The sequence below is a fragment of the Schistocerca americana genome, chromosome 2 (assembly GCF_021461395.2).
Source record: "Schistocerca americana isolate TAMUIC-IGC-003095 chromosome 2, iqSchAmer2.1, whole genome shotgun sequence".
In the NCBI taxonomy this organism is placed as follows: domain Eukaryota; kingdom Metazoa; phylum Arthropoda; class Insecta; order Orthoptera; family Acrididae; genus Schistocerca; species Schistocerca americana.
Genome location: NC_060120.1, coordinates 397,859,808 through 397,887,337, shown reverse-complemented (window position 1 = coordinate 397,887,337; position 27,530 = coordinate 397,859,808). Strand labels below are relative to the sequence as shown.

Below are 27,530 nucleotides of genomic sequence, written 5' to 3'. Positions count from 1 at the left end.
GGCAGTTATAAGAGTCGAGGGGCATGAAAGGGAAGCAGTTGTTGGGAAGGGAGTGAGACAGGGTTGTAGCCTCTCCCCGATGTTATTCAATCTGTATATTGAGCAAGCAGTAAAGGAAACAAAAGAAAAATTCGGAGTAGGTATTAAAATTCATGGAGAAGAAGTAAAAACTTTGAGGTTTGCCGATGACATTGTAGTTCTGTCAGAGACAGCAAAGGACTTGGAAGAGCAGTTGAACGGAATGGACAGTGTCTTGAAAGGAGGATATAAGATGAACATCAACAAAAGCAAAACGAGGATAATGGAATGTAGTCCAATTAAATCGGGTGATGCTGAGGGGATTAGATTAGGAAATGAGACACTTAAAGTAGTAAAGGAGTTTTGCTATTTAGGGAGCAAAATAACTGATGATGGTCGAGGTAGAGAGGATATAAAATGTAGACTGGCAATGGCAAGGATATCGTTTCTGAAGAAGAGAAATTTGTTAACATCGAGTATAGATTTAAGTGTAAGGAAGTCGTTTCTGAAAGTATTTGTATGGAGTGTAGCCATGTATGGAAGTGAAACATGGACGATAACCAGTTTGGACAAGAAGAGAATAGAAGCTATCGAAATGTGGTGCTGCAGAAGAATGCTGAAGATAAGGTGGGTAGATCATGTAACTAATGAGGAGGTATTGAATAGGATTGGGGAGAAGAGAAGTTTGTGGCACGACTTGACTAGAAGAAGGGATCGGTTGGTAGGACATGTTTTGAGGCATCAAGGGATCACAAATTTAGCATTGGAGGGCAGCGTGGAGGGTAAAAATCGTAGAGGGAGACCAAGAGATGAATACACTAAGCAGATTCAGAAGGATGTAGGTTGCAGTAGGTACTGGGAGATGAAGAAGCTTGCACAGGATAGAGTAGCATGGAGAGCTGCATCAAACCAGTCTCAGGACTGAAGACCACAACAACAACAACATCTTTTTCGAAAGTAAAAATTGGTTGAGTGCTAGAAAAACATGTAATCTTTTTGTACATCAGCAATAAATTAAATATTCAAAACAGGTGAAAATACAGACATACATCAGGAACACATGTACCAAAAAAATATAATAAAATAAAAAGAAATTGAAAATTGGATGTATAAAGCCTGCAAAAATAAAAAAAATTCCCATTTCTTTTTTATCTCACCTCTTATTGACAGTATATCTGCTGGTGTGGTATTGAAACGTTCTGTGAGGCAATGCATCTACGGGTGGGATGCAGGTAATGTTAAAACTGCTTGAGCATTGCTAGAATCTTCCCAGCTGATATTTTGACCTTCTTGCTGAGGCTTGCTTCTTGGAAGTGGCTGCATACTGTGGTGCACTGTCAAGCTATTACAAATTTAAGAAGAGTATTTTCCACATCTGTAAATCTTGATAATTGGCGGGTCAGTGACCGTGCCGTGGATGTGTTCTCTGATGTACTAGTGGCTCCAAAGTTGAGCAGGAACAGCATCTTATTAATACCTGTTGTTGTTGTTGTTGTTGTTGTTGTTGTCTTCAGTCCTGAAACTGGTTTGATGCAGCTCTCCATGCTACTCTATCCTGTGCAAGCTTCTTCATCTCCCAGTACCTACCGCAACCTACATCCTTCAGAATCTGCTTAGTGTATTCATCTCTTGGTCTCCCTCTACGATTTTTACCCTCCACGCTGCCCTCCAATGCTAAATTTGTGATCCCTTGATGCCTCAAAACATGTCCTACCAACCGATCCCTTCTTCTAGTCAAGTTGTGCCACAAACTTCTCTTCTCCCCAATCCTATTCAGTACCTCCTCATTAGTTACGTGATCTACCCACCTTATCTTCAGCATTCTTCTGTAGCACCACATTTCGAAAGCTTCTATTCTCTTCTTGTCCAAACTGGTTATCGTCCATGTTTCACTTCCATACATGGCTACACTCCATACAAATACTTTCAGAAATGACTTCCTGACACTTAAATCTGTACTCGATGTTAACAAATTTCTCTTCTTCAGAAACGATTTCCTTGCCATTGCCAGTCTACATTTTATATCCTCTCTACTTCGACCATCATCAGTTATTTTACTCCCTAAATAGCAGAACTCCTTTACTACTTTAAGTGTCTCATTTCCTAATCTAATCCCCTCAGCATCACCCGATTTAATTGGACTACATTCCATTATCGTCGTTTTACTTTTGTTGATGTTCATCTTATATCCTCCTTTCAAGGCACTGTCCATTCCGTTCAACTGCTCTTCCAAGTCCATTGCTGTCTCCGACAGAATTACAATGTCATCGGCGAACCTCAAAGTTTTTACTTCTTCTCCATGAATTTTAATACCTACTCCGAATTTTTCTTTTGTTTCCTTTACTGCTTGCTCAATATACAGATTGAATAACATTGGGGAGATGCTACAACCCTGTCTCACTCCTTTCCCAACCACTGCTTCCCTTTCATGCCCCTCGACTCTTATAACTGCCATCTGGCCTCTGTACAAATTGTAAATAGCCTTTCGCTCCCTGTATTTTACCCCTGCCACCTTCAGAATTTGAAAGAGAGTATTCCAGTTAACGTTGTCAAAAGCTTTCTCTAAGTCTACAAATGCTAGATACGTAGGTTTGCCTTTTCTTAATCTTTCTTCTAAGATAAGTCGTAAGGTTAGTATTGCCTCACGTGTTCCAACATTTCTACGGAATCCCAACTGATCTTCCCTGAGGTCCGCTTCTACCAGTTTTTCCATTCGTCTGTAAAGAATTCGCGTTAGTATTTTGCAGCTGTGACTTATTAAACTGATAGTTCGGTAATTTTCACATCTGTCAACACCTGCTTTCTTTGGGATTGGAATTATTATATTCTTCTTGAAGTCTGTGGGAATTTCGCCTGTCTCATACATCTTGCTCACCAGATGGTATAGTTTTGTCATGATTGGTTCTCCCAAGGCCATCAGTAGTTCTAATGGAATGTTGTCTACTCCCGGGGCCTTGTTTTGACTCAGGTCTTTCAGTGCTCTGTCAAACTCTTCACGCAGTATCGTATCTCCCACTTCATCTTCATCTACATCCTCTTCCATTTCCATAATATTGTCCTCAAGTACATTGCCCTTGTATGAACCCTCTATATACTCCTTTCACCTTCCTGCCTTCCCTTCTTTGCTTAGAACTGGGTTGCCATCTGAGTTCTTGATATTCATACAAGTGGTTCTTTTTCTCCAAAGGTCTCTTTAATTTTCCTGTAGGCAGTATCTATCTTACCCCTAGTGAGACAAGCCTCTACATCCTTACATTTGTCCTCTAGCCATCCCTGCTTAGCCATTTTGCACTTCCTGTCGATCTCATTTTTGAGACGTTTGTATTCCTTTTTGCCTGCTTCATTTACTGCATTTTTATATTTTCTCCTTTCATCAATTAAATTCAATATTTCTTCTGTTATCCAAGGATTTCTATTAGCCCTCATCTTTTTACCTACTTGATCCTCTGCTGCCTTCACTACTTCATCCCTCAGAGCTACCCATTCTTCTTCTACTGTATTTCTTTCCACCATTCCTGTCAATTGTTCCCTTATGCTCTCCCTGAAACTCTGTACAACCTCTGGTTCTTTCAGTTTATCCAGGTCCCATCTCCTTAAATTCCTACCTTTTTGCAGTTTCTTCAGTTTCAATCTGCAGTTCATAACCAATAGATTGTGGTCAGAATCCACATCTGCCCCTGGAAATGTCTTACAATTTAAAACATGGTTCCTAAATCTCTGACTTACCATTATATAATCTATCTGATACCTTTTAGTATCTCTAGGATTCTTCCAGGTATACAACCTTCTTTTATGATTCTTGAACCAAGTGTTAGCTATGATTAAGTTATGCTCTGTGCAAAATTCTACCAGGCGGCTTCCTCTTTCATTTCTTCCCCCCAATCCATATTCACCTACTATGTTTCCTTCTCTCCCTTTTCCTACTGACGAATTCCAGTCACCCATGACTATTAAATTTTTGTCTCCCTTCACTACCTGAATAATTTCTTTTATCTCGTCATACATTTCATCAATTTCTTCATCATCTGCAGAGCTAGTTGGCATATAAACTTGTACTACTGTAGTAGGCATGGGCTTTGTGTCTATCTTGGCCACAATAATGCTATCACTATGCTGTTTGTAGTAGCTAACCCGCACTCCTATTTTTTAATTCATTATTAAACCTACTCCTGCATTAGCCCTATTTGATTTTGTATTTATAACCCTGTAATCACCTGACCAAAAGTCTTGTTCCTCCTGCCACCAAACTTCGCTAATTCCCACTATATCTAACTTTAACCTATCCATTTCCCTTTTTAAATTTTCTAACCTACCTGCCCGATTAAGGGATCTGACATTCCACGCTCCGATCCGTAGAACGCCAGTTTTCTTTCTCCTGATAACGACGTCCTCTTGAGTAGTCCCCGGCCGGAGATCCAAATGGGGGACTATTTTACCTCCGGAATATTTTACCCAAGAGGACTCATCATCTTTTAATCATACAGTAAAGCTGCATGTCCTCGGGAAAATTTACGGCTGTAGTTTCCCCTTGCTTTCAGCCGTTCGCAGTACCAGCACAGCAAGGCCGTTTTGGTTAATGTTATCAGTCAATCATCCAGACTGTTGCCCCTGCAACTACTGAAAAGGCTGCTGCCCCTCTTCAGGAACCACATGTTTGTCTGGCCTCTCAACAGATACCCCTCCGTTGTGGTTGCACCTACGGTACGGCCATCTGTATCGCTGAGGCACGCAAGCCTCCCCACCAACGGCAAGGTCCATGGTTCATGGGAGGTATTAATACCTATGTGTGCATATTCTGTCAATGTCCTTGTTGCACTGAGGGTAGGCAACCATATTGCCAGCAATCTAAAGCTTTAGTCACAATTAAATTTATTCTGATATTTAGAAATCTTGACTGCTTCTTTGATATTTAGAAATCTTGACTGCTTCTCTCACTTTTCATTTTTTTTTTTTTCACACAACAATTTTGCTAAAATGTGAACATTAGCAAAGTCTTTACCCTGATCGTATTTTACTACTGTAATAACTGTGTAGCACATGAGACCTGTCCGAAGTACCCAATATGGCTTTGTTCATGAAGCCCTCAACTACAACGGTAAACAGATTCGCTTGGATCGCCACATAACAAGACGCAGCACGTGGTTGTGAATGGCACACTGGAAAGACACACAAGAGGATTGTTAGGTCTGTTCCACGCATTTATATGCATGAGTTACTGGTAGATTGCACAGTGTGGAGACCTCTCTACGTGCACGCCTCCCACAGGCAGTCTCCAGCAGCTGGCCTGCATTGACACAGTTGGCGCTGATTCAAACACACTTACACAGTGATGCCACCCTTGTCGCACACACACTAGTTGTAAGCTTGCCCAGGGGCGGTGGGCCCATGTGGTGTCCAATGACAGGACGAGAGAGGAGGTTGCCATTACCATCTCAACATTATCAGTAGGCAGGTCCCAGTGGGAGGGCAACAGGGCTGGATCCACCGGCGATGAAGGCTGGTGTGATGATGGAGAGTGGAGAGGGGTCGGAGGGAGGTGGCCTGACTGGAACAGCAGGCTGTAGCAATGTATCCAAGGTTGGAGACAGGGTGGCACCCGGTGCCGGTAACCTGGAACCCCTGGGTGCCATATGTGGAAGATGGCAGACAATGGGATGGAGGCATCTCCACAGTAGGCGATGATGGCCTCAAAGCAGAGGGTGGCGGGGCAGGCTATGAAGATGGGGGCAGCACCCATGAACTAGCGGCTTTCAGCAGTGAGTGAGGGAGGAGCTGATCATGGTGCTTGACACCAGCCCTTTGGCTACACAGACATCACACAGACAGCATCCACGGCAGCAGACAACAGTAGCCGGTGTCCAATTGGGCCGGTGGCGAAACCCTCTTGCGCATACCAGTAGTCTCAGCACAAAGCGGCCAGATGAACCCAACTGCAGCAGTTGCAGCACAGGCTGCAGAAGGTGGAGGAGCATGCGTGGCTGCCAGCTGTGGAGCAACTCAGCTGGGCTCCACTACCCTATAGACGTGAAGCAATATGTGCTCAGAAGACAGAGAAGGGTGTCATCCAGCAAATAATCCACAACAAAAGTTTTTCATTTGGGACTGCCATTTGATTGAGGATCAAATGGCAGAGCCATAACGTGCTGAATGCTGTGACTGAAACAAAACAATTGAAAGATGTCAGAAACAAACTGGGGCCCATTATCGGAAATTAAGGTACAAGGCAACCTCACAACAGAAAAAATCCTTAAGAGCATATGAACTTGTGACCTCAGCCAATGTTGATGCACACAAGGGAATGTAAGGGAACTGGGAAAATGCATCCACAATCAAAAGCCAATAGGAACTCAAGAAGGGACCTCAAAGACTACATGATGGTGTCCCCATCGCTGGTGTGGAGTGGGTCAGGGTGACAGAGATGCCCTAGAAGCCATTTGTTGGGCACATTGCTCACAAGCTGTGACAAAATGAACAATTTCACCATCAATCGCCGGTCAAAAACCATCCCTCCTATCTAACTGTTTAGTGCACAAAATTCCCCAATGGCCCTGGTGGAGAAGGCGTAGAACCTCGCACCATAATGCAGTGGGAATGACTACTCTGGGAGAGAGCCCTTCTGTGGACAGCAGCAAAACACTATCAAAAACAGAGAGGTGATACCATAAGGAAAAATAGTTATGCAGAGGGTCTGAAGCCAACCTGGCAGTTTATGTGCCCAGCCCTGTTGCACAGACCAAACCACCTGGTGGAGACCCAGGTGTGCAGCAACAGCAGCTGCTGCGTGCAATCTTATAATTGGGAAACCCTTACCCGCAGCCTGTGTTTCACTGTCAAGATGGAAGCAAAGCAATTCTTCATGATCAAAGTCGAGATCAGGACCCACAGGAAGATGGGACAAGACGTGGGTCAAAAATTGATTTCATAATTGTAGAGAGACAAGAATAGCATCCAGCATTGGAGGCAATGTGCTGCCTTGTCAGGCAAGGAAGTGTCAGGGTTAAACAAGGAAACCAACCGTTTATGGAGAGGCAAAACCAACAGGTCATTCAAAGCCATCAGCATACTGGTGCATGAGGACAATAATGGGGCTGTAGTGTGAGGTATCAGTTGTCAAAACTATATGCTGGTCCAGAAGGAACGTAGCTAAACAAGGAGCTGAGAGTAGTCTGGATTTCCATTTGAAAAGCACATTCCGAATCCTGGCTCCAGCAAAAAGGCACATTCTTGCATAACAAGGCATGTGATGGGTGGGCCGAGGTGGCCACCCCTGACAGAAATTTATGCTAAGAGGCTGTCTTCCCTAGGGAGGCCTCAAGCTCCTTTGTGGACGAGGGGCAAGGCATAGATGTAAAAGCAAAGATGTGGTCTGGCAGAGGGTGCACCCCATCCTGCGAGACTTTAAACCCCAAATAAACAATAGGTTAAAAACACTGCGCAAATATTGATAAGACCAAAAGGAGTATTCAAAACCAGAACTCGCACAGACTTTCATCCACAGGAACCTGCAGATATGCTTCAGACAAATCAATTTTAGAAAAGTGCTGGCCATCTGATAATTTCACCAAGAGTTCCTCCTGGTGTGGGAGAGGATATGTATCCATGTTCGACTGCACTTTTGACACTAGTACTGAAGTCGCCACAGAGGCTAAGTTTCCCCGACTGTTTCTAAGCTACAACTAGTGGAGACGACCATTTACTAGCCATAACAGGTTGCACACCTGTAGAGATTGAAGTCTGTCCAATTCTCCTTTCACTTGATCTTTCAGGGGCCCATGACAGTATTCACACGACAAAAATGAGGTCAAGCTGTGGATTTTAAAGAAATATGAGCAGAAAAGTACATAGCACACCCTATATCTTCCGAAAACAAATCGGAAAACTCCTCACTCTGTGTTTCCAACTGAGAATACAGTACCTGATCGGATACAAGGTGAACTGCATCGATGATAGAAAATCCAAATGCCTGAAATGCATCCATCCCAAACAAGTTCTCAACACTGGCATCCGCCACTGCCGAAAATGTAATAGAACAAACCATTGACTTGTGAGAGGCAAATACCATAAATTGTCCCAAGTGTGCAATATTCTGTTTGTTTTAAATGACCAGCTTCCGCATGACTGGTATCACTGGCAGAGAGCCTAAACTCAGATAGGTTTAAGAATTGAATAACGTCGTTGCAGCACCCATGTTGACCTGTAGCCAAGCACTTGACAAAAAATACTTAATTCAGTAAACAAGTCACAAGCATTGGAGTCACACAGTTTACATCCATGTCCATATCCTGAGCAACTGTCAGTGAACTTCACACGGAGGCGATGTGGCTTTTCTTCCGGCACTTAGGGTGTGCCAAAAGTTCATCCTGGACAAAACAGAAAGGACAAGATGGTAACAGAGAATGTCGACGCTGGTGCTGTGGCAGTTGTGGTTGCGACTACTTGGCGTGGCCTTAGTCAGCTTGGCGTTGGGCCTGCATGTTTACCCCTGCCTCTGCCGCTGCCTCATGTAAGCTATCTCTCAACCTAGTGGGCACATCATGCGACACTACTGCCACATCACCCCATGCTTCAACTTGGCTACCTGCCACCCGACAAACTTCAAAAGAGTGTGCTATTTGCAAAACTTTAGCCAACAGGTGGTTTTCACAGAATAATGCCTCCTGACGTACTTCCTTGTCCGGAGCTAAACAGATAACTTGTGTCGCACACCATAAGAGTCTGCATGAGAATCATTATGGACATCAGTAACAAATTGACACTTACGGCTAAGATCGTGAAGTTCAGCTGCCCAGGAGCTGTACGACTGGTTTAGTTTATTCCGGCATCGGTAGACTTCAACTCACATCGCTGTGACATGCGTTTGCTTGTGATAGTAGTTGAACAATAAACTGCACATGTGATCAAAATAAATGCTACTGTTTCTTGTAAAGGAGCAAGTTGACAAGTAAGTGATACACCTTAAGTGGACTGCATAAGAGGAAGAAGGCTTGGCACAATTCTAGTTTGTGGCACCAAAAGCCAAAAAGTGCTGTCTGAATCTTTTTTCGTAAGCATTCCAATCCTCGGCAGACTCATCATATGAAGGGAACGTATGTGAATGGGTCAGTGGAATGGTACCCTGTCTGTTAATGGAAACCGCAATGTGGTCACAGCAAAAGTAAGCTGTTCAGTCAGGATTGGTAGCACGGCATCCATAATGAATAAACCTAATGAAACCATATGTAAAGATGGCACATGCAGAAACCATTCTAAACTCATTGCCAATGCTGTAACTAAGTAGTACATGAGACCAGTCCAAATTAACCCAAATGTAGCTTTATTCATGAAGTACTCAACGACAACGGAAAACAGACTCCTGTGAATCCCCACACAGTAAGACATCTTTTTTAGGGATTATGATCAGCCACCAGTAATCATCACAGGCTCACCATGTGCTATCTTTGTTCCTCGCAAGGCCCACACGAGAGGGCTAAGGACTCTGTAATTTCACAGCATTTCTCCCTTTCTTCTGAAAAATTGATGGCCTGCAGTTGATCAGACTGGACTGGTTCAGCTGTCCCTATGCATTACTCTTAGGGATGAATTCTGGCTGTTCATGTCAGTTGGTGACCCAGGGCTCTCCTTGTTGACTTCTAATAGTTACTGACACATCGAGTTATTTTGTGAGGGGGAGAACTTTTTTGCAATGTACTAGAGCTCGTCAGAACTCATCTTGTTGTTTGTGGGATAATAGCATCTCCAGTGGTAGACAGTATTCTAGTACAATCTTCGTTGCATGAACTTTTTGGAGTAAGTTTGTCAAACTGGAGCTCCAATATTCCATTAATTGTGATATGCACAAGATGTCCACCTCAAGGATGATAATATAGCTGCGTTTTGCTACAAGGAATTTTTTGGAGGACTGTGTTCTTTCATTGATAGTTATTCTCATGACGGAAATTCCAGTTGGTTTAGTGTATTGGCTAGACACATTTCTGGGGCTGTGTTCACTGCACTCTTAACATTAGATAAGCCTCATGTGCCCCATGGGAGCTGTCGAATGGTGGCACCTCAGGGAACTCAGTCTTTTTTGGTTGGGTATGGTTTGGCAGTTTCCGGTTTCCTGAGCTGGGAACTGGTGAATACAGCTAGTCCTCTGCAACATTAAGCTCTGGGCATACATCAGCAGTAATCATGTGGCATGCTGGTGGAACGTTGTGCTTCGCACGGGAAGAGATCTTGGTTTAACTGCCCAGATTAAATTAAAACCGAAGTGATTGCAAAAAAAGGTAGGGAATTAAGGAGATGGGATCCAGATAAACTGAAAGAATCAGAGTTTGTTGAGAGTTTCAGAGGGAGCATTAGGGAATGATTGGCAAGAACAGGGGAAGGAATACAGTGGAAGAAGAATGGGTAGTTTTAAGAGATGAAATAGTGAAGGCAGTAGAGGATCAAGTAGGTAAAAAAATTAGGGCTGATAGAAATCCTTGGGTAACACAACAGATGTTGCATTTAAGTGATGAAAGGAGAAAATACAAAAATGTGCTAAATGAAGCAGGCGAAAGGGAATACAAATGTCTAAAAATGAGATTGGCAGATAGTGCAAAATGGCTAAGAAGGGATGGCTAGAGGACTTAGAAGCGTATATCACTAGGGAAAAGATAGGTGCCTCCTGTATGAAAATTGAACAGAACTTTGGAGAAAAGAGAAGCAGCTGTATAAATATCAAGAGCTCAGATGGAGAACCAGTTCTAAATAAACAAGGGAAAACTGAAAGGTGGAAGGAGTATATAGAGGGTCTATACAAGACAGATGTACTTAGGGGCAATATTATACACTCCTGGAAATTGAAATTAGAACACCGTGAATTCATTGTCCCAGGAAGGGGAAACTTTATTGACGCATTCCTGGGGTCAGATACATCACATGATCACACAGACAGAACCACAGGCACATAGACACAGGCAACAGAGCATGCACAATGTCGGCACTAGTACAGTGTATATCCACCTTTCGCAGCAATGCAGGCAGCTATTCTCCCATGGAGACGATCGTAGAGATGCTGGATGTAGTCCTGTGGAACGGCTTGCCATGCCATTTCCACCTGGCGCCTCAGTTGGACCAGCGTTCGTGCTGGACGTGCAGACCGCGTGAGACGACGCTTCATCCAGTCCCAAACATGCTCAATGGGGGACAGATCCGGAGATCTTGCTGGCCAGGGTAGTTGACTTACACCTTCTAGAGCACATTGGGTGGCACGGGATACATGTGGACGTGCATTGTCCTGTTGGAACAGCAAGTTCCCTTGCCGGTCTAGGAATGGTAGAACGATGGGTTCGATGACGGTTTGGATGTACCGTGCACTATTCAGTGTCCCCTCGACGATCACCAGTAGTGTACGGCCAGTGTAGGAGATCGCTCCCCACACCATGATGCCGGGTGTTGGCCCTGTGTGCCTCGGTTGTATGCAGTCCTGATTGTGGCGTTCACCTGCACGGCGCCAAACACGCATACGACCATCATTGGCACCAAGGCAGAAGCGACTCTCATCGCTGAAGACAACACGTCTCCATTCGTCCCTCCATTCACGCCTGTCGCGACACCACTGGAGGCGGGCTGCACGATGTTGGGGCGTGAGCGGAAGACGGCCTAACGGTGTGCGGGACCGTAGCCCAGCTTCATGGAGACGCCTCGACTGACATCTGTGCCCAAACTCTTTGTCTTTAAATATGTCTGCTTGTGTCTGTATGTGTGGATGGATATGTGCGTGTGTGCGAGTGTATACCTGTCCTTTTTTCCCCCTAAGGTAAGTCTTTCCGCTCCCGGGATTGGAATGACTCCTTACCCTCTCCCTTAAAACCAACTTCCTTTCGTCTTCCCCTCTCCTTCCCTCTTTCCTGATGAGGCAACAGTTTGTTGCGAAAGCTTGAATTTTGTGTGTATGTTTGTGTTTGTTTGTGTGTCTATCGACCTGCCAGCGCTTTTGTTCGGTAAGTCACCTCATCTTTGTTTTTATATATAATTTTTCCCACGTGGAATGTTTCCTTCCATTATATTAAATTTAATGTAAGCCGTATCCAATACCGGTAACTTTGAAGGAAGCAGTTAGGGATGAAATCAATAAAATGATTGATAATAATATTATAGAACGAAGTTCTAGTATCATGAATTAGCCATTGGTCATGGTAAAGAAAGCTACAGATGGAGTATGATTAGTATTAGATGCTCGTGCACTGAATCATCATATAGAGACTGAGAGAGAGAGAGCGACCAATTAATATTGATGAATTGTTACCCAAATTTGGAAAGGCAAGATTCTTTAGCACTATGGATCTGACTGAGGGATATTGTTTTGGAGAGATAGCGTAATAACGCAATGCTGGCGCTTATGCATTCCGAAGGTAACGGAAGACGCACTTGTGTGGTATGTTCATAAAGGATATGGACACTTCGGAATCAAAAAGTGTATAATCCATATGAATAAGTTCTATTATTTTAAGAAGTTAGGGTGTAAGATAGCATCTATGATTATAACGTGTGAAATCTGTCAGGAGGTGAAAGAGAATAATACCCATGTGGAGTACAAAATGTACCCTATTATTCCGAAGTCGTTACACGATCTCACAGCAGCAGATTTTTTTGGACCAATTCCACAAGGAAAAGGAGGGGTATCATATATTTTGGTCATCACAGAGTGCTGGTCAAAATATGTTAAACTATATCCAACCAAAAGAGCCAATATGCAGACAGTTGTACACTATTTACAACAATACTTTCTAGAAGTAGCTAAACTGAAACAGTTTCTTACAGATAATGGGCCACAGTTTGTAAGTAATGAATTTAGCATGGGAAGGTATTCGTCAGGTATTACCATCCAATTATAACCAGTCATCAAATCCATGTGAAAGAGTAATGGAAACTGGGAAGTTATGTCATACTTACTGTCATGAGAAACATCCTTTGTGGGCAACAAAAGTTGAAGTCTTTGAACTTATTCTGAATGACCTACCAAATGGGTTAACACCTTTAGAAGTTATAGGTAAACCTTTCATAGAACCTCTAATTAAATGTTTTAATAGGCCTGAGTGTTGATTATGAAATGAATCAGGAAAGAGTTTTTAAAAATTTAATTGAAAAAGCACAACAAATATTAAGTAAGCGCAATGCAAAGGCTAAAGAACCTCAGTACCAAGTCGATGACCTGGTTCTCATAAAACAACATTTTCAAAGACGCTAAAGGTGGATACTCATAAATTTTTCCAGAAATATGGAGGACCATACTGGGTACAAACAGTGATCCATCTTAAGACCTTATTTTTAGTAGATTCTACAACTGGATTAGAGAAAGGGAAGTACACTGCAATAGACGTAAAGTTATTTATCCCCCACGGACGTTAACATTCTGAGTTAACGGGTTGAGTGATGACCATTGGATCCCGAGCTGTTTACAGTGTTTCTTCCAAAATAGTTTTCCTACACTGAATTCCTTTAAAATTTTAAACTATTCTGTCATCTATTCCTAAAATCTTAAACTATCCTGTAATCTTATATCTTAGAAAAACAGATATGACAGTCAAATAAAAAACAGTTCTAGAGAATCACAGGTAAAAAGTGATATTTAGATAAAGTGAACTGATTGGAATATTATGTTTGTAGAAAATATGATATTGTGTGACTAGTTGAACAACTAATATACCATAGTGTATAGATTTTCTATTTTGTGTAAAATATTTTATACCTTTTGTGAGATGTGATGTAGATGGGAGGTTTTGTATTAAGTTTGAAAGTGTGTTGTAGATAAAAGCATGGTTTACAAGAGCAAATAAACCATGGCTAACACAAAACACCCATCACACCTTTCAGACGACCCCCACAAACAGGTGTACCTGATTCTTCACCATTTGCCATTTCCATAGGGTTGCTAAGATTTCCTTCGGGGACCTCAAGGGTGAAGGTGGGAATGTCCGTTCTGTGGGAGACGATATAACACCAAACCTCCTCCGGCATCTCACTCAAGTACCTGCGAGGTAGGGATCCTGGGGAAGGGGGGTGGGAAGGGTTTCCTGTCTTTGGGGCTATCTTCTTTTTCTTCTTTGATCTTAGCAACCATTTCTATTTATATCCTTTCTTACTTCTCATTTGAGGACCTGCCTATTTTTCCCCTCTTTCCATATTCACATACTTCTATCACTGAAGTCCTTCCTAGTTTCCATGGTTTCTAATAACCGAGATCTTATCTTTAGATAAGAAGGCTGAAGAATCTACATAGGGAAAACACACACACACATACATATATATATATATATATAGACACACACACACACACACACACACACACACACACACACACACACACACATATGGAGGCTTGGCAGCTGGCAGTGTTGGGCAATAAGCTACAGCCAGTGAAAACTTGAGTGTGAATGACAAACTGAAGAAATAGTGCTTATTAGGGTTGGAGAGGGACATTGCCCATTGACACATGGCTTTCTCTTACCTTGCAAGGAACCACTAATGTGTCAAAGATGTGTCACAAAGCTGTGAAAACGACTTTTTTAAATGAGTGTTTTGTGTGACAATCGGAGGGCAGACCTGGGTTTCCCACACGATCTACCTTCTACTTTAACTGATAATGAGGTGAGTGTGATTTGTATTTTTAGGTTTCATGTGATGTTAGGACTCCTTATGTTTGGACTCCTCCCCAAAATTTAGGTATGTGGTTTTAGTGTATTGCATGGTGGCTTGTTCACCCATTAGTTATAAGTAGTTACCCAGCCACAGTATATTAAATACGCCTGCACTGATATTTTATACTTGATTTTATCTAGTTATTTTCAGTGTTATTTAGTGTTATTTCTAAATTTTATGGGTAGTCTTGTATGAATCTCCTGATGTCAGTGTATCTGTGATAAACAGAGAATTCAGATATATAAGGGCCATGCAAAAAGAAACGAGCTGCAGTCTGGAATACACAAATCGGTGACAGGAGGGTAATATCATGGCCTGTGTTACGATGTGGGGTTCCAACCAGAGCGTGGAAGTTCACAGCCCATCGCTAGAGGACATGCGTGCACATCACGTGACTATACAGAGCTAGCAGCAGCAAGCATCAATCATCCAAAACTGCCAGTCATATTGCAAACATTGACATGGAGGTGTCAACAGAAGAGCAAAGAGATGTTGTTCATTTTCTGACAGCGGAAGGAGTAGGAGGAATGGACATTCATCGATTCAGGCAAGGACGGATGTCGATAGTCGATGATGCATGGTCCGGAACACCACACTGCATTACTGATGATGTCGTCCAGCTGGTAGATACACTCATTTCCCAGAATCACTAGGTGACAGCGAAAGCCATAGATACGGTGGTTGGACTGAGTATGGGAGGTGTTCACACGATCATGAAGGAATGGCTGCACATGTGCAAAGTGCGTGCCCAATGGGTGCCCCACTGTCTTGCTCATCTGCAGCGCTATGCTCAGGAAGGGAATGTGTTCCTGGCATGAGTGGTGGCTGGAGATGAGTCATGGTATCATCACTTCGAACAAGAATCAAAATGACAAAGTCTCTAGTGGAAACATCCAGGGTCACCACCACTCAAAAAAAGCCAAGGCCATCCACACGAGTGCAGGAAAGCTTACTCTGACGTTCTTCTTTGACCAAGATGGCCCCCTTCTGATTTACTTCCTGCAGCACGGACCAACAGTGAATGCCCAGAGTTACCTGCAAACCTTGACCATCCTTTGCCAAGCGATAAAATCAAAACGAGCAGACAATCTCACCTGTGGTGTTATTCTGCTCCACAACAATACAAAGCCTCATATGGCCAACACAGTCATGGCACTCCTGCAGAAATTCAAATGGGAGGTTCTTAGCCACCTTCTATACAGTCCGGACCTCTCTCCCTGTGAATACGCCATTTTTAGTTCCGTTAAAAAGGCTATGAGGGGGCAAACGATTCACCTCAGACGACGACGTCCAGTTGTACGTGTGGAACTGGTTAATGTCGTAGCCCCAGGAATTTTATGAGACAGCCATTCAGAATTTTATGAGACAGCCATTCACCACTTTGTGTCACAGTGGGACAAGTGTTTCAACAGCCAGGGTCAGTACTTCTAACATACAGGTACTGGTTTCTGTAGGAAAGTAATACAAACACAGCATAAGAGAGAGTCTGTCCTAATGTAGGCAGTGGTAGCTGCATATTACATACAAATGGCAGTGATGTGCTGAGGGTAGGATAGAACTAATCAAAGCTCTGTCCTGCTTTTGAAGATATATTGTAAGGGACATGTTGAATGAAATAAAAGTATTACCTTAGAGTACAAAAGGATGTAGCAGAACTGACACTATTAAAATCGTGAACTAGTTTCAGTAGTCTCATTTTGTGTTATAGGAAACCTGCCAGCTGGTGCTGTGTGTGATGTTTGTGATGATGAATGTGGATGTGGTCCAGGGCTTGTTGACTGGCAGTGCTGCTGGTGCCAACGAGCAGTACACACAGCATGCAAACCACAGCTTGGACAGGTAAGAGAAATGTAATTGCCACACAAATAGTAATCACAGTGACCATCTTGTAAATGACATTGTTTTATTGTTTCTCTAGTCTTGCCTCACACAATGGAAAAAATGTTCATATGGTATTGTTGGCTGGGAAATGCCAAGGAATTTTCCTGATCAGGAAAGGTTTTATTCCTTTGCACACAGTTGCCCCCTTTACTCATTGTGTGTAAGCGCTGTGTTGTGACTGTAGGTATACTCATTGTATGTAAGCGCCGTGTTGTGACTGTAGGTAATTAAAAGGGTTGCGTGTGAATAGTGTGGTGTCATGTTTGTGTTGTATGATGTTGAAAGGAGGGGGGGAGTGAAAACCAGTGCTGACACTTATTGTACTTCTCTCTGTCACCAAGAAGGGGGTTACTGAGCTTAATGTCCTCATGTGATGTGTGGATCACCATGAACAGTATCATGTGGCCTTACTCTGTGAGACACTGTGGAGAGATTTGAAATTCAACCTAGGACAGTGGGACAACCTCTGGTGATCAGGAACTTTATGCCACCACCTCATCTCCCCTTACTGGCCAAATACAGACAGTGAAATTTTTTGTGATGTGAATTGGCTGCCTGTGAATTGAGCATGATCACAAAGACCTGACTTAATGATCATGGCTTTGGAGGCAGGTTGAGTCTAATGTGCTTCTAACAATACCTTTTTGTGATCCAAACTCAGTAAGATACCAGTAAATAATTCTAATTTAACAGTATTTATTAGAAACTGTAAGTACAAGGATTCTGTGTACAGGGAAATCTACACTAAGCTTAAAATATGTACATGAAATATATTGGTTTCAAGTAATGACACATGTGGGAGATTATGCTGAAGTACACAGTGAACTTCTGAATACATTAATATAAGTAAGGCCAAACAGAATTTACATTGAGAATAAATTTTCATATTCACTTCTGAAATAAGTTTAATTTCCTCTAGCCTACTTTTGTTTGTGGGAGCTAGAAACAGCATAGTGTAAAAAGTATTACACATCACTTCGACACTGGACTCGCATTCGGGAGGACGACGGTTCAATCCCGCATCCGGCCATCCTGATTTAGGTTTTCGTTGATTTCCCTAAATCACTCCAGGCAAATGCCGGGATGGTTCCTCTGAAAGGGCACGGCCGACTTCCTTCCCCGTCCTTCCCTAATCCGATGAGACCAATGACCACGCTGTCTAGTCTCCTTCCCCAAACAACCAACCAATCACTTCGACAATGTAGGGGCAGGTACTAAACACACAAGTGTTATTGTGCATTTCAGGCTTTCATGGCTGGTATTTGTATCCTTGTTGATTTCTGTTCCGTGCTGTTCCCATGGATGCTATAGGCAGATGGGGATATAATTCCCATAGCCTAGGGATAAAGCCAGGCTGACAAATCTATTTGCAGAAATCCTCAGAGTATCTGCCAGCACAGAAAGACAAATCCATTTACATTTGCACAGTACAAGAAATGACTGTAACCTAGACTTATCATTTTTCAGGTTTTCAGTCATACATATATCTAAGTTTGAACTTAGACAATAAAATAACATAAACCATAAAAATCAAACCTCCAGATAAATTTCAGCAGATATTAGATACTTCTGAATTAAAACAAAAGCATAACATTCAGTTGAAGAATTCATTCTAAGTAATTCAAATGACCCAAATAGTGAATAAAGGGCTCTAGTTCTAACAGGTAAGTTTGTGTGTGCTGTTTAATTACTCAAATACTATGTAATTACACAAATAGTATGTAGATCTATATTGTGTAAGTGGAAGGGAGAATTGTGTAGTTTTCATGTAGGTGTGTAATGAGAATTACTTGTGAACATATGTATTTGTGAGTAAATGTGCTTGTACAAACATCAAAATCTCATTGGTGAAGCTAACTGTGTGATAAACATGATGCAAGGATGATAAAGATTTCATTCTATTCCGTTCATGACATAAGAGTGTAGGGTATGTGTGTGTGTGTGTGTGTGTGTGTGTGAGAGAGAGAGAGAGAGAGAGAGAGAGAGAGAGAGAGAGGGGGGGGGGGGGGGGGGGTGAGAGGAGGAGGGGGGGGGACTAAAGTAAATGAGATGCTAGTTTGTTTGAAAGATCTCATTTGGTGGTAAGAAATATAAATCATTTGTCTCAACACCATATTAATACAGGGATAGAAAATCTTAAAGGTTGGTTAGTTAGTTACGTGTTCCATTGATTAACAGCACTGAAAAACAGTTATGGTGTGGAACGTGTCAAATGTACACAGGAAACAAGTCTTTTTTAATTTATTTATTTATTTATTTTATTTATTTATTTATTTATTTATTTTTTGCATTATAGTGTTATACCTAAATATTTCTATTATCTATCCCATTCCCTTAAATGGCACAAAATGCATATATTATATCTCCAGATTTATTTACTCATATTCAAGAATTCATCTATGGTATAGAAGGAGTTTTCGAGGAGGTATGATTTCAATTTGTTTTTGAAACTATTGTTGCTGTCTGTCAGACATTTTATTTCATCTGGTAATTTATCAAAAAGTTTTATAGCAGCATATTTTACCCCTTTCTGTGCCAAAGAGAGGTTAAGTAGAGGATAGTGTTGGTCTTCCTTTTTTCTAGTATTGTAATCATGAATGTCGCTGTTGATTTTAAACTGGTCCATGTCGTTAAGGAAAAATTTCGTTACTGAGTAAATGTACTGTGAAGCAGTTGTAAGAATTCCTAACCTTTTAAACAGATGCCTATAAGATGTGCGACTATGAACCCTACACATTATTCTAACTACTTCCTTTAGAGCAGTGAATACCTTTTGCCTAAGTGTTGAGTTGCCCCAGAATATTATTCTGTATGACATCAGAGAGGGGAAGTATTGATTGATTGATTGATTTCTTTATTAATCCATGTAACAATTTACATTGTGTGGATTTCGTCAGCAAAATCATATACAATACAATATACCTACAATTATACACATAAAATTAGTATTTACACACATTTTTGAGGTATCTTAAATTAGTTTTATATCCTTGTGTAATTTGTAATTTTCTTATAGTACTGTACAATTTTTGATTACATATCATAATTATTTCCTCATGTATTACAATGCAGGCTACTTTAATTACACTACATGTTTTAATTCAGATAGTCCGTTACTGCGTAATAACTTTTATTTAATAAAAAAAATTTTAGTTTTGTTTTTAACTGTCCGATTGTGTCAATATCTCTTATTTTTTGGGGTAATTTATTATATAATTTAACAGCATTGTACAACAAGCTCTGCTGAGTTTTAACTTTATTTTTCCTCTCTAGATGCAGATTGAATTGGTTTCTAGTTTCATAGCTGTGTACTAATGAATTTTTCATATAGCAGTCAATATTTTTTTTTACATACATAACACTTTGAAAAATGTATTCACAGGGGACAGTTAGGATTTCCAGCTTTTGGAAATGTTCAAGGCAGTGAGCCCTACTGCCACTCTTGGTTATTATACGAATTGCTCTTTTTTGTAATTTGAAAACTATTTGAATATTTTTACTGTTGACTCCCCAAAATATTATTCCATAGGTAATAACAGAGTGGATATAAGAAAAATATACAGATCTGACACATGTAGTATCACAAACTGCAGTCAGAATTCTCAGAGCATAGCATGCTGTAGCGATTCTGTTACTAAGTATTTTAATATGTTCTTCCCACTTTAACTGACTGTCAACATGCATACCAAGAAATTTTGTGTAGTCTACACATTCTATAGTTTCATTGTTTAACTTAAAGTTGTTAAAGTGTGGTTTTTTGCAGACATAGAAGTTAACAGCGTTTGTTTTTTTAAGATTTAGTGTTAGTTTATTATTGGATGCCCACTCACGTACACTGTTTAGTGTTTGTTCGGCTTTTTCTTTTAGTGCATCTGGTGATTTGTCACTGATTAGAACATTTGAGTCATCTGCAAACAATATTGTTTGTCCATGCTTGATGCTCTGTGGGAAGTCGTTTATGTAAATGAGGAATAGTACTGGGCCAAGGACACTACCCTGTGGGACACCTATATTTACATAATTTGGGTCTGAAGTATACTTTACAATATAGTTTGAGCAACTTGAAATATGTGAGATTTCAGTTATCTGTCTTCTATTTTTTAGATATGACTGGAACCACTTTTTCACAAGTCCCCTAATTCCAAGTTCATCTAACTTATTTAACAATATGTTGTGGTCTACTGTATCAAACGCTTTAGTTAGATCAAGAAATATATCTGTTGTGTAGTTCCCTTTATCTAATGCTTCTAGAATGTGTTTTGTGAGGTGTGCTGTTGCTGATTCTGTGCTTTTCCCTGATCGAAATCCAAACTGGTCAACAGACAGTAAGTTGTATTTATTTAAATAATTGATTAGCCTATCTTTCATAATAGTTTCTAATATTTTTGCAAAGCATGATAGTAGAGAAATTGGCCTATAATTTTCAATTATTCCTGCATCACCTTTTTTGAAGAGAGGTAGTAATTTCGCATATTTTAAGTAGTCTGGAAAGTAGCCCTGCTTGAAAGATTGATTTATAATGTCAACTAAAAGTGGAAGTAGGCTCTTGATACAGTCCTTAATTATAAAAATGGGGACTTCATCCAGACCAGCTGAGTTTTTGTTTTTCAGTTTGCTGACTGCTTTATAGACTTCTTCCTGTGTTGTAGAGAATAACACCATTGAGTGTGATACACCATTATTTGGCTTTTTGACCTGAGGGGCTGTTAGAAAATTTTCCTGTAATTTTATTCCTATGCTACTAAAATAATCATTTATATAGTTTGCCAAATATATTGGGTCTTTTATTAAAGTCCCTTCCTCTTTGATTTTCAAGTTTGACAGATTCATTTTCCTGGTACCAGTTTCCTGCTTCACAATCTTACATACTGCCTTATTTTTGTTTTCAGCAGAGTGCACTATTTTGGAGTTATGAGCTCTCTTTGCTGCAAACAATATTTTCCTATATGTTTTCCTATATCTTTTATAAAAGAGTGAGAAAGCAGGATTAGTTTGACTGTGTTTAATGGAGCTCAGGTACTTTAGTGTTTCAGATGATTTTTTGATTCCTTTTGTGACCCACTTGCTTTTTCCTGCTGTTGGTAATGGACATAATACTTTAGGAAATGTTTCTTCAAAATTTAATTTAAACAATGTCATGAAATTTTTGAATTTTTCATTTGCATCTACCTCTGAGTATACTGAGTCCCATGTTTGTCCTGCTATCTGTTTGGCAAACTCATGTCTATTTTTTTTAGAAAAAATTCGTCTGTAAATATGCATTTTCTTTGTTTCTTTTGGAGCCACTTTTATATTAATGATTTGAGCTGAGTGATCAGATAATCCTAGCTCTGCTACCACCACCTCACAGTTTTCTTTGCCTAAATCGGTTAATACCTGATCAACAGCTGTCTTTGAGTATTTTGTTATTCTGGTTGCACTGTTAACCATTGGAACTAAATTGAAACTTTGAGCAAGACTTTGTAATGAGTCTCATGTAGAATCAGGATTCAGTTTATCCACATTTAGGTCTCCACATATGAGAATGTGGTTCTTTGGAGTGGATATCTTGTCAAGAACATGATTAAGCTTGGAGAAGAAGATATTGAAGTCTCCACTAGAAGATCTGTATATACATAAGATAATCAAATTCCTACACCTGTATTGGTCCCTGATTTCAACTGCTGCCAGTTCAAAATGTTGCTCTTCACTGATTACACATAAATCGCTTCTGGTCTTATACTGATAATTTTGTTTTACATAAATACAACACCCTCCACACTTCATAGAAGCCCTACAGTATGCACACGCTAAATTATAAGACTGCAAGACTAACTGATTAATTTCAGCCTCATTGCACCAATGCTCAGTGAGACAAACAACTGAGCACTCTGTAGACTCCAGCTCCACTTCTAGCTGTTGGGTCTTATTTGCTAGGGAACATATATTTTGGTGAACAACTGTTAAGTAATTTTTTCCACCGCTATTTGCATTCCCACTTTTTTTCGTTTTAATGTCGTTCTGTTTTGGTTCAACTGCTTCCTTATTACGATTACACTCACGTTTTTTGTTTGTATGTTAGCTTACTAATTTCTACATCCTCAAAATTGGCAGTTATTCTGACTGCAAAAGTTGCTGAACCTAGTCGCTTTAGGAGATCCAAAATATGACTTTTCCAATTAAAGTTCTCATCTATATGTACACCCAAAAACTTAGTATGCTCTACCCTGGCTACTGACTTATTTCGATGTGTTATATTTATTGAAGGAATTATACTTTTTGCAGCAGAAAATTGGATGTACTGTGTTTTTTCAAAGTTCGGAGCAAGCCCATTCGCAGAAAACCAATTAATAACTTTTTCAAAGACCTTATTTGTATCATTTTCTATCGGACTTTCTTTTACTGGATTAATAATTATGCTTGTATCATCAGCAAACAGTGTCAGTTCAGCATCTTGTTTCACATAAGAAGGGAGGTCATTCACATATATCAAGAACAGGAGGGGACCCATGATCGAACCTTGTGGAACACCTAATGTAATTTCACCTCAGTTAGATGAAGTGTCAAACTCCTTTGAATCACTTGGAGCATATAAAGAGACTTTTTGCTTCCTGTTCTGTAGATATGACTTTTACCACTCATATGCTGTTCCATTTATACCATAGAATTGTGATTTCTCTAACATAATGTCATGGTTCACACAATCAAATGCTTTGGATAAGTCACAGAATATTCCTACTGGTGACATTTTACTATTTAAAGACTCTATTATGTGGACAGTGAAATTGTATATTGCTGTCTCAGTGGAACAGCATTTCTGAAATCCGAACTGTGATTTGTTAAGTATCCCATTACTGTTGAGATGGCTAACCACTCTTGAGTTCATTACTTTCTCAAAGATTTTTGAAAATGCTGTAAGCAAGGATACTGGCCAGTAATTATTGACATCTGTGGTTTCTCCCTTTTTGTAGAGAGGCCTGACAATGGCATTTTTAACCTGTCTGGAAAAATACCCTGAGTCAGTGATGCATTACATATGTGACTCAAAACGTCGCTGCAATTGGTCCACGTTGTTTTAATAACTTGTTAGATATGTCATCTACTCCAACAGAAAATTTATTTTTCAAAGATTTGATAATTTTCACTATTTCACAAGAGGTTGTTAGATGAAACTTAATCTGATTAAAATTTTTCAACTCTGACTCTTCCATGTTCTGCCTGGCTTTTTCTTTTGAACTATTCTCACCAATTTTTTCTCCTACACTTAAGAAGTGATTGTTAAATACATTGGCTATCTGTGTACTGTTGGTTAAGATGGTCTCATTCTCTTTAACAGTAATACTACCTGCCCCAGTGGTTACTTTTCCTGTCTCCCTTTTAACAACATTCCACATTGATTTGATTTTATTACTGGAGTTGTTAATTTCTTCTCTAACATACATATTTCTTGATTTCCTTACAACTTTTCTCAGTATGTTACAATAATTTTTATAGTGTAAAACTACTTCTGGATCTTTACTAGTTCTTGCTGCCTCATACAGTTTTCTTTTTCTTTCTGAAGACACTTTAATACCTGTAGTAATTCAAGGTTTCTTTGAAAAGTTTGTGGTGTTACATTTAGTAATAAATATAAATTTTCTTTGGGAAACAATGTTCAAAAAGGGATATAAATTTATCAAGAAATATGCTGCATTTATAATTAGCATTTGGCTCATTATATACATCTTCCCAGTTTACATTTTCTAAACTTTCTCTGAAGTGATCTATAGATACCGGTTGAACACCCTCACACTTTTGCTTAATGGTTTCTGAAGTGTACGCCCTGTTAGGTTTTGTAAGTTAATCAGTTGTGCATCATGGTCAGCTAATCCATTTGCCACAGGGAAAGCATGTGTTTGTTCTACATCCTCTTGCTGTACAAATACATTATCTAGTAGAGTACTACTGTCCTGAGCTATATGTGTAGGGAAATTGATCACTGATTCTAAGTTATATGTTGTTAACAACACTTCTAGTTCACTTTTCCTATCAGAATTGCTTAGAAAGTTGACATTGAAATCACCACAGATTAATAACTTCTTCTTTTTGTCTGGCAGACAGCATAATAGGGAGTCAAACTTTTTAATGAATGGCTCCCAATCTCCTAGTGGAGACCTGTACACTGTTGCTAATGTCAACACAACATCATCTGGCTGAAGTTCGCATGCACAAACCTCAAAGTGCTGATCAACCCAAAATTTGCTTACTTCAGCAGCTCTGTATTTATACCCTTGTTTTATGCAAATGGCAACTCCTCCTTTACCCATACTAGATCTACAAGTGTAAGATGCTAAATTATACCCATTTATACTGACATTTTCCATCCCCACAGTTATATGGTGCTCAGACAAAGTATATCAATCTCATTCTTATTTTTGAGATCATCTAAACACATTATCAGCTTATCTACTTTATTTTTTATTCCCCTGATATTTTGGTGAAGTGAGTTGATAGTGCTCTTAGCTTATCCCAATTTGCTGTGCATGAAGTTTCTTTTCTTCTATTTTTCTTGGTTGTTGTCTGTCTGGAATTTGGCTTTACCAAAAAAAAAAAAAAAAAAAAAAAAGTCATAAATTACATGCAGTCAGATTGAACCAATGCGGATAAAGGAGAGTTGTCATGTTTATATAAAAATGAATATAAATTAAAAAGTATAGAAATAGGTAAATTCTGTATACATTAGGTTGTAAAAGCATCTGCTTGTGAGCTAATATTGGGTAATGTATATGGTAGTGGCTTACATCTCCTTAGCAAGTGCACCAAGATAGTTCCTAGTGAAACATTATAAATAGTTTACTATGGAACAATTTATCCTCTTCTTAACTAGAGGACTGAATTATGGGGCTGTGCAGCTAATGTCCACTTAAAAAGAATATTGCATTTACAGAAATAAGCAATCATACTTATACTGCATGAGGTAGGCTGTAGAGAATCATGCAGTGAAGTATTTGTGTAGCACAAATACTTTAAAATATATTCTTTGCACATATTTAAATTATGGGTGAAGTGGGGTAAGTGTAACCATGGGGTTAATGTAACCATGGCTTATGGTGCCTTAAAGAAGCTGTATTTTTACCTCTGATTTGTCACACATGTTAATTTACTCCTTTCTTTGTTATATTTAACCATAAGTTGTCAAATCTGACATAAATTGGTAATTAATTTTTGGACTTGAATGGACGTCTACATTTTCACTCTGCGAGAGAGTGACATACTCAAAATTTGGTGGTCTGTCATTTTTGCAGTTTTAAAGATAACTGCACAATTTTTTGGTGACAAACTAACTTTTGCATGATAATTTCAAATATGAGATTCGTTTTACTCTACTGATAAAGCTCTTGTTATGCCAGGCATGGTTACACTTACCCCAACTTTTTCCCATGTGGGGCAAGTGTAACCAATTGGCTGGGGCACGTGTAACCAGGGGGGCGGGGGGTTACACTTGTCCCAAACAAACTTACCCGAACCTATTTATTTATTTAAGCTATAACCTTGTTTTTGCCATCACACTAGATCAACTAAACTGGCCTTCCTGTACATATGGATACCAGAATACCTGATGTGCTGGATTTGTAGGTCTACTGAGTTTGTGTGAGATATATTTTATTTTTTATTTACGTCTACTATATTTTTAAATCACGTTTCCTTTTATAAAATATGACACCGAACTGTAAAGAATGTCACCATTTCAATTAAAGTACAGTATGTGAACCATTGTTTGACTGACAACAATGTTGAGCCTGATAATTCATCCTGCAGCCAATGGATGTAGCAGTGTTTAAGAGTGTGAAATCCACTTGGGACCAAAAGTTAACTCGTCACCAGACACATCATCAAGGGGTAAAAATTAGCAAATGTGACTTTTCCAATCTCCTCACTGCTGTATGGAATGAAACACCACCTGAATTGTTGAAAAGTGGTTTTCAAAAAGCAGGAATATTCCCTTACAGTAAAGAAGTAATTGATAAAACGATAATGCAGCCATGGACTGCGTGGAAGCTACGTCCCTAACAGAAAGTAGCTCAGATTTTTGGGAAGCTTCCAGCTGAACAACCTCCAGAATTTTATAGGCCTACATATACTGAGCCCTGCAGTCCTCCCAGTATCAGAGTTCTTTCTCAACCATTCCCGAGCTAACCAATGTTTCATTATGTTCTGGAACTTCTGATTTGTCATTTGAAAACTTATTATTGGAAACAGTCTGACAGTGTAGTCCCACTGGTAAAACAAAGAAGAAAAGAATTGCACCAGGAGCTGAAGTTATCACTTTTCAAGATGCCATGTATAAAGAAAAAGATTTTAAAGGAAACAAGAATGATAAGGAGAAAGCAAAAAAAAAGCATTACTGGCATAAAAAAGGGCTTGGTAATGAAAAGTAAATCTTCCACACAAAGTGCTGTTACTTTATCCGAAATGGCATCTCAGAATGTTATAGAAAAGAAATCCCTGATTGTTCATGTGGGTAACAAGGAAAAAAGTCTGGAAGTTGAATCAACAAGTGAAGAATGTGAAACTGAAGGAGGCCTACCTTTAATAAGTAGTGATGAAGAAAATGGGACCATAATAACAATGGACGATCTCAGGAAAGAAATGATAAACTGTGAAGAAGAAGAGGCAAACTTTTTTGAAGCCAAAGATAAAATTACAGTTGGAAACTACGTTCTGGTAGCTTTTGCAACAAAATGTAAGAAAGTTCATTTTACTGCCAAAGTTACCAAAATTAGTGATTTAGGAGATCCAGAAGTGATTTTCCTCAGATGCAAAAATGAGACAAAGCATGGCACCACATCCTACTGGCCTGATAGAAGAGATGAGACGGAAGTTCCATCCTCTGATGTCATTTCAGTGCTGCCTGAGCACTCTTTGGGTCACAAAGGAGACCTGACATTTGTTGTTACGTTTGATTCATACAACGTTCAGTGACTAAATAATTGTTAGGGCTTAAGTGT

At 39.9% G+C, this 27,530-nt stretch overlaps 1 protein-coding gene across 9 annotated transcripts in view; it reads left to right on the top strand.

Moving 5' to 3' along the window:
* Positions 1 to 27,530, top strand: part of LOC124595310 (diacylglycerol kinase epsilon) — a 203,312-nt gene that overhangs the window by 35,560 nt on the left and 140,222 nt on the right. For all 9 annotated transcript variants that reach the window (XM_047134007.1, XM_047133999.1, XM_047134005.1 and 6 more), the window contains one exon: positions 16,391 to 16,521. In XM_047134007.1, the coding sequence (XP_046989963.1) occupies positions 16,391 to 16,521 (131 nt within the window). The remainder of the gene's footprint in view (positions 1 to 16,390; positions 16,522 to 27,530) is intronic.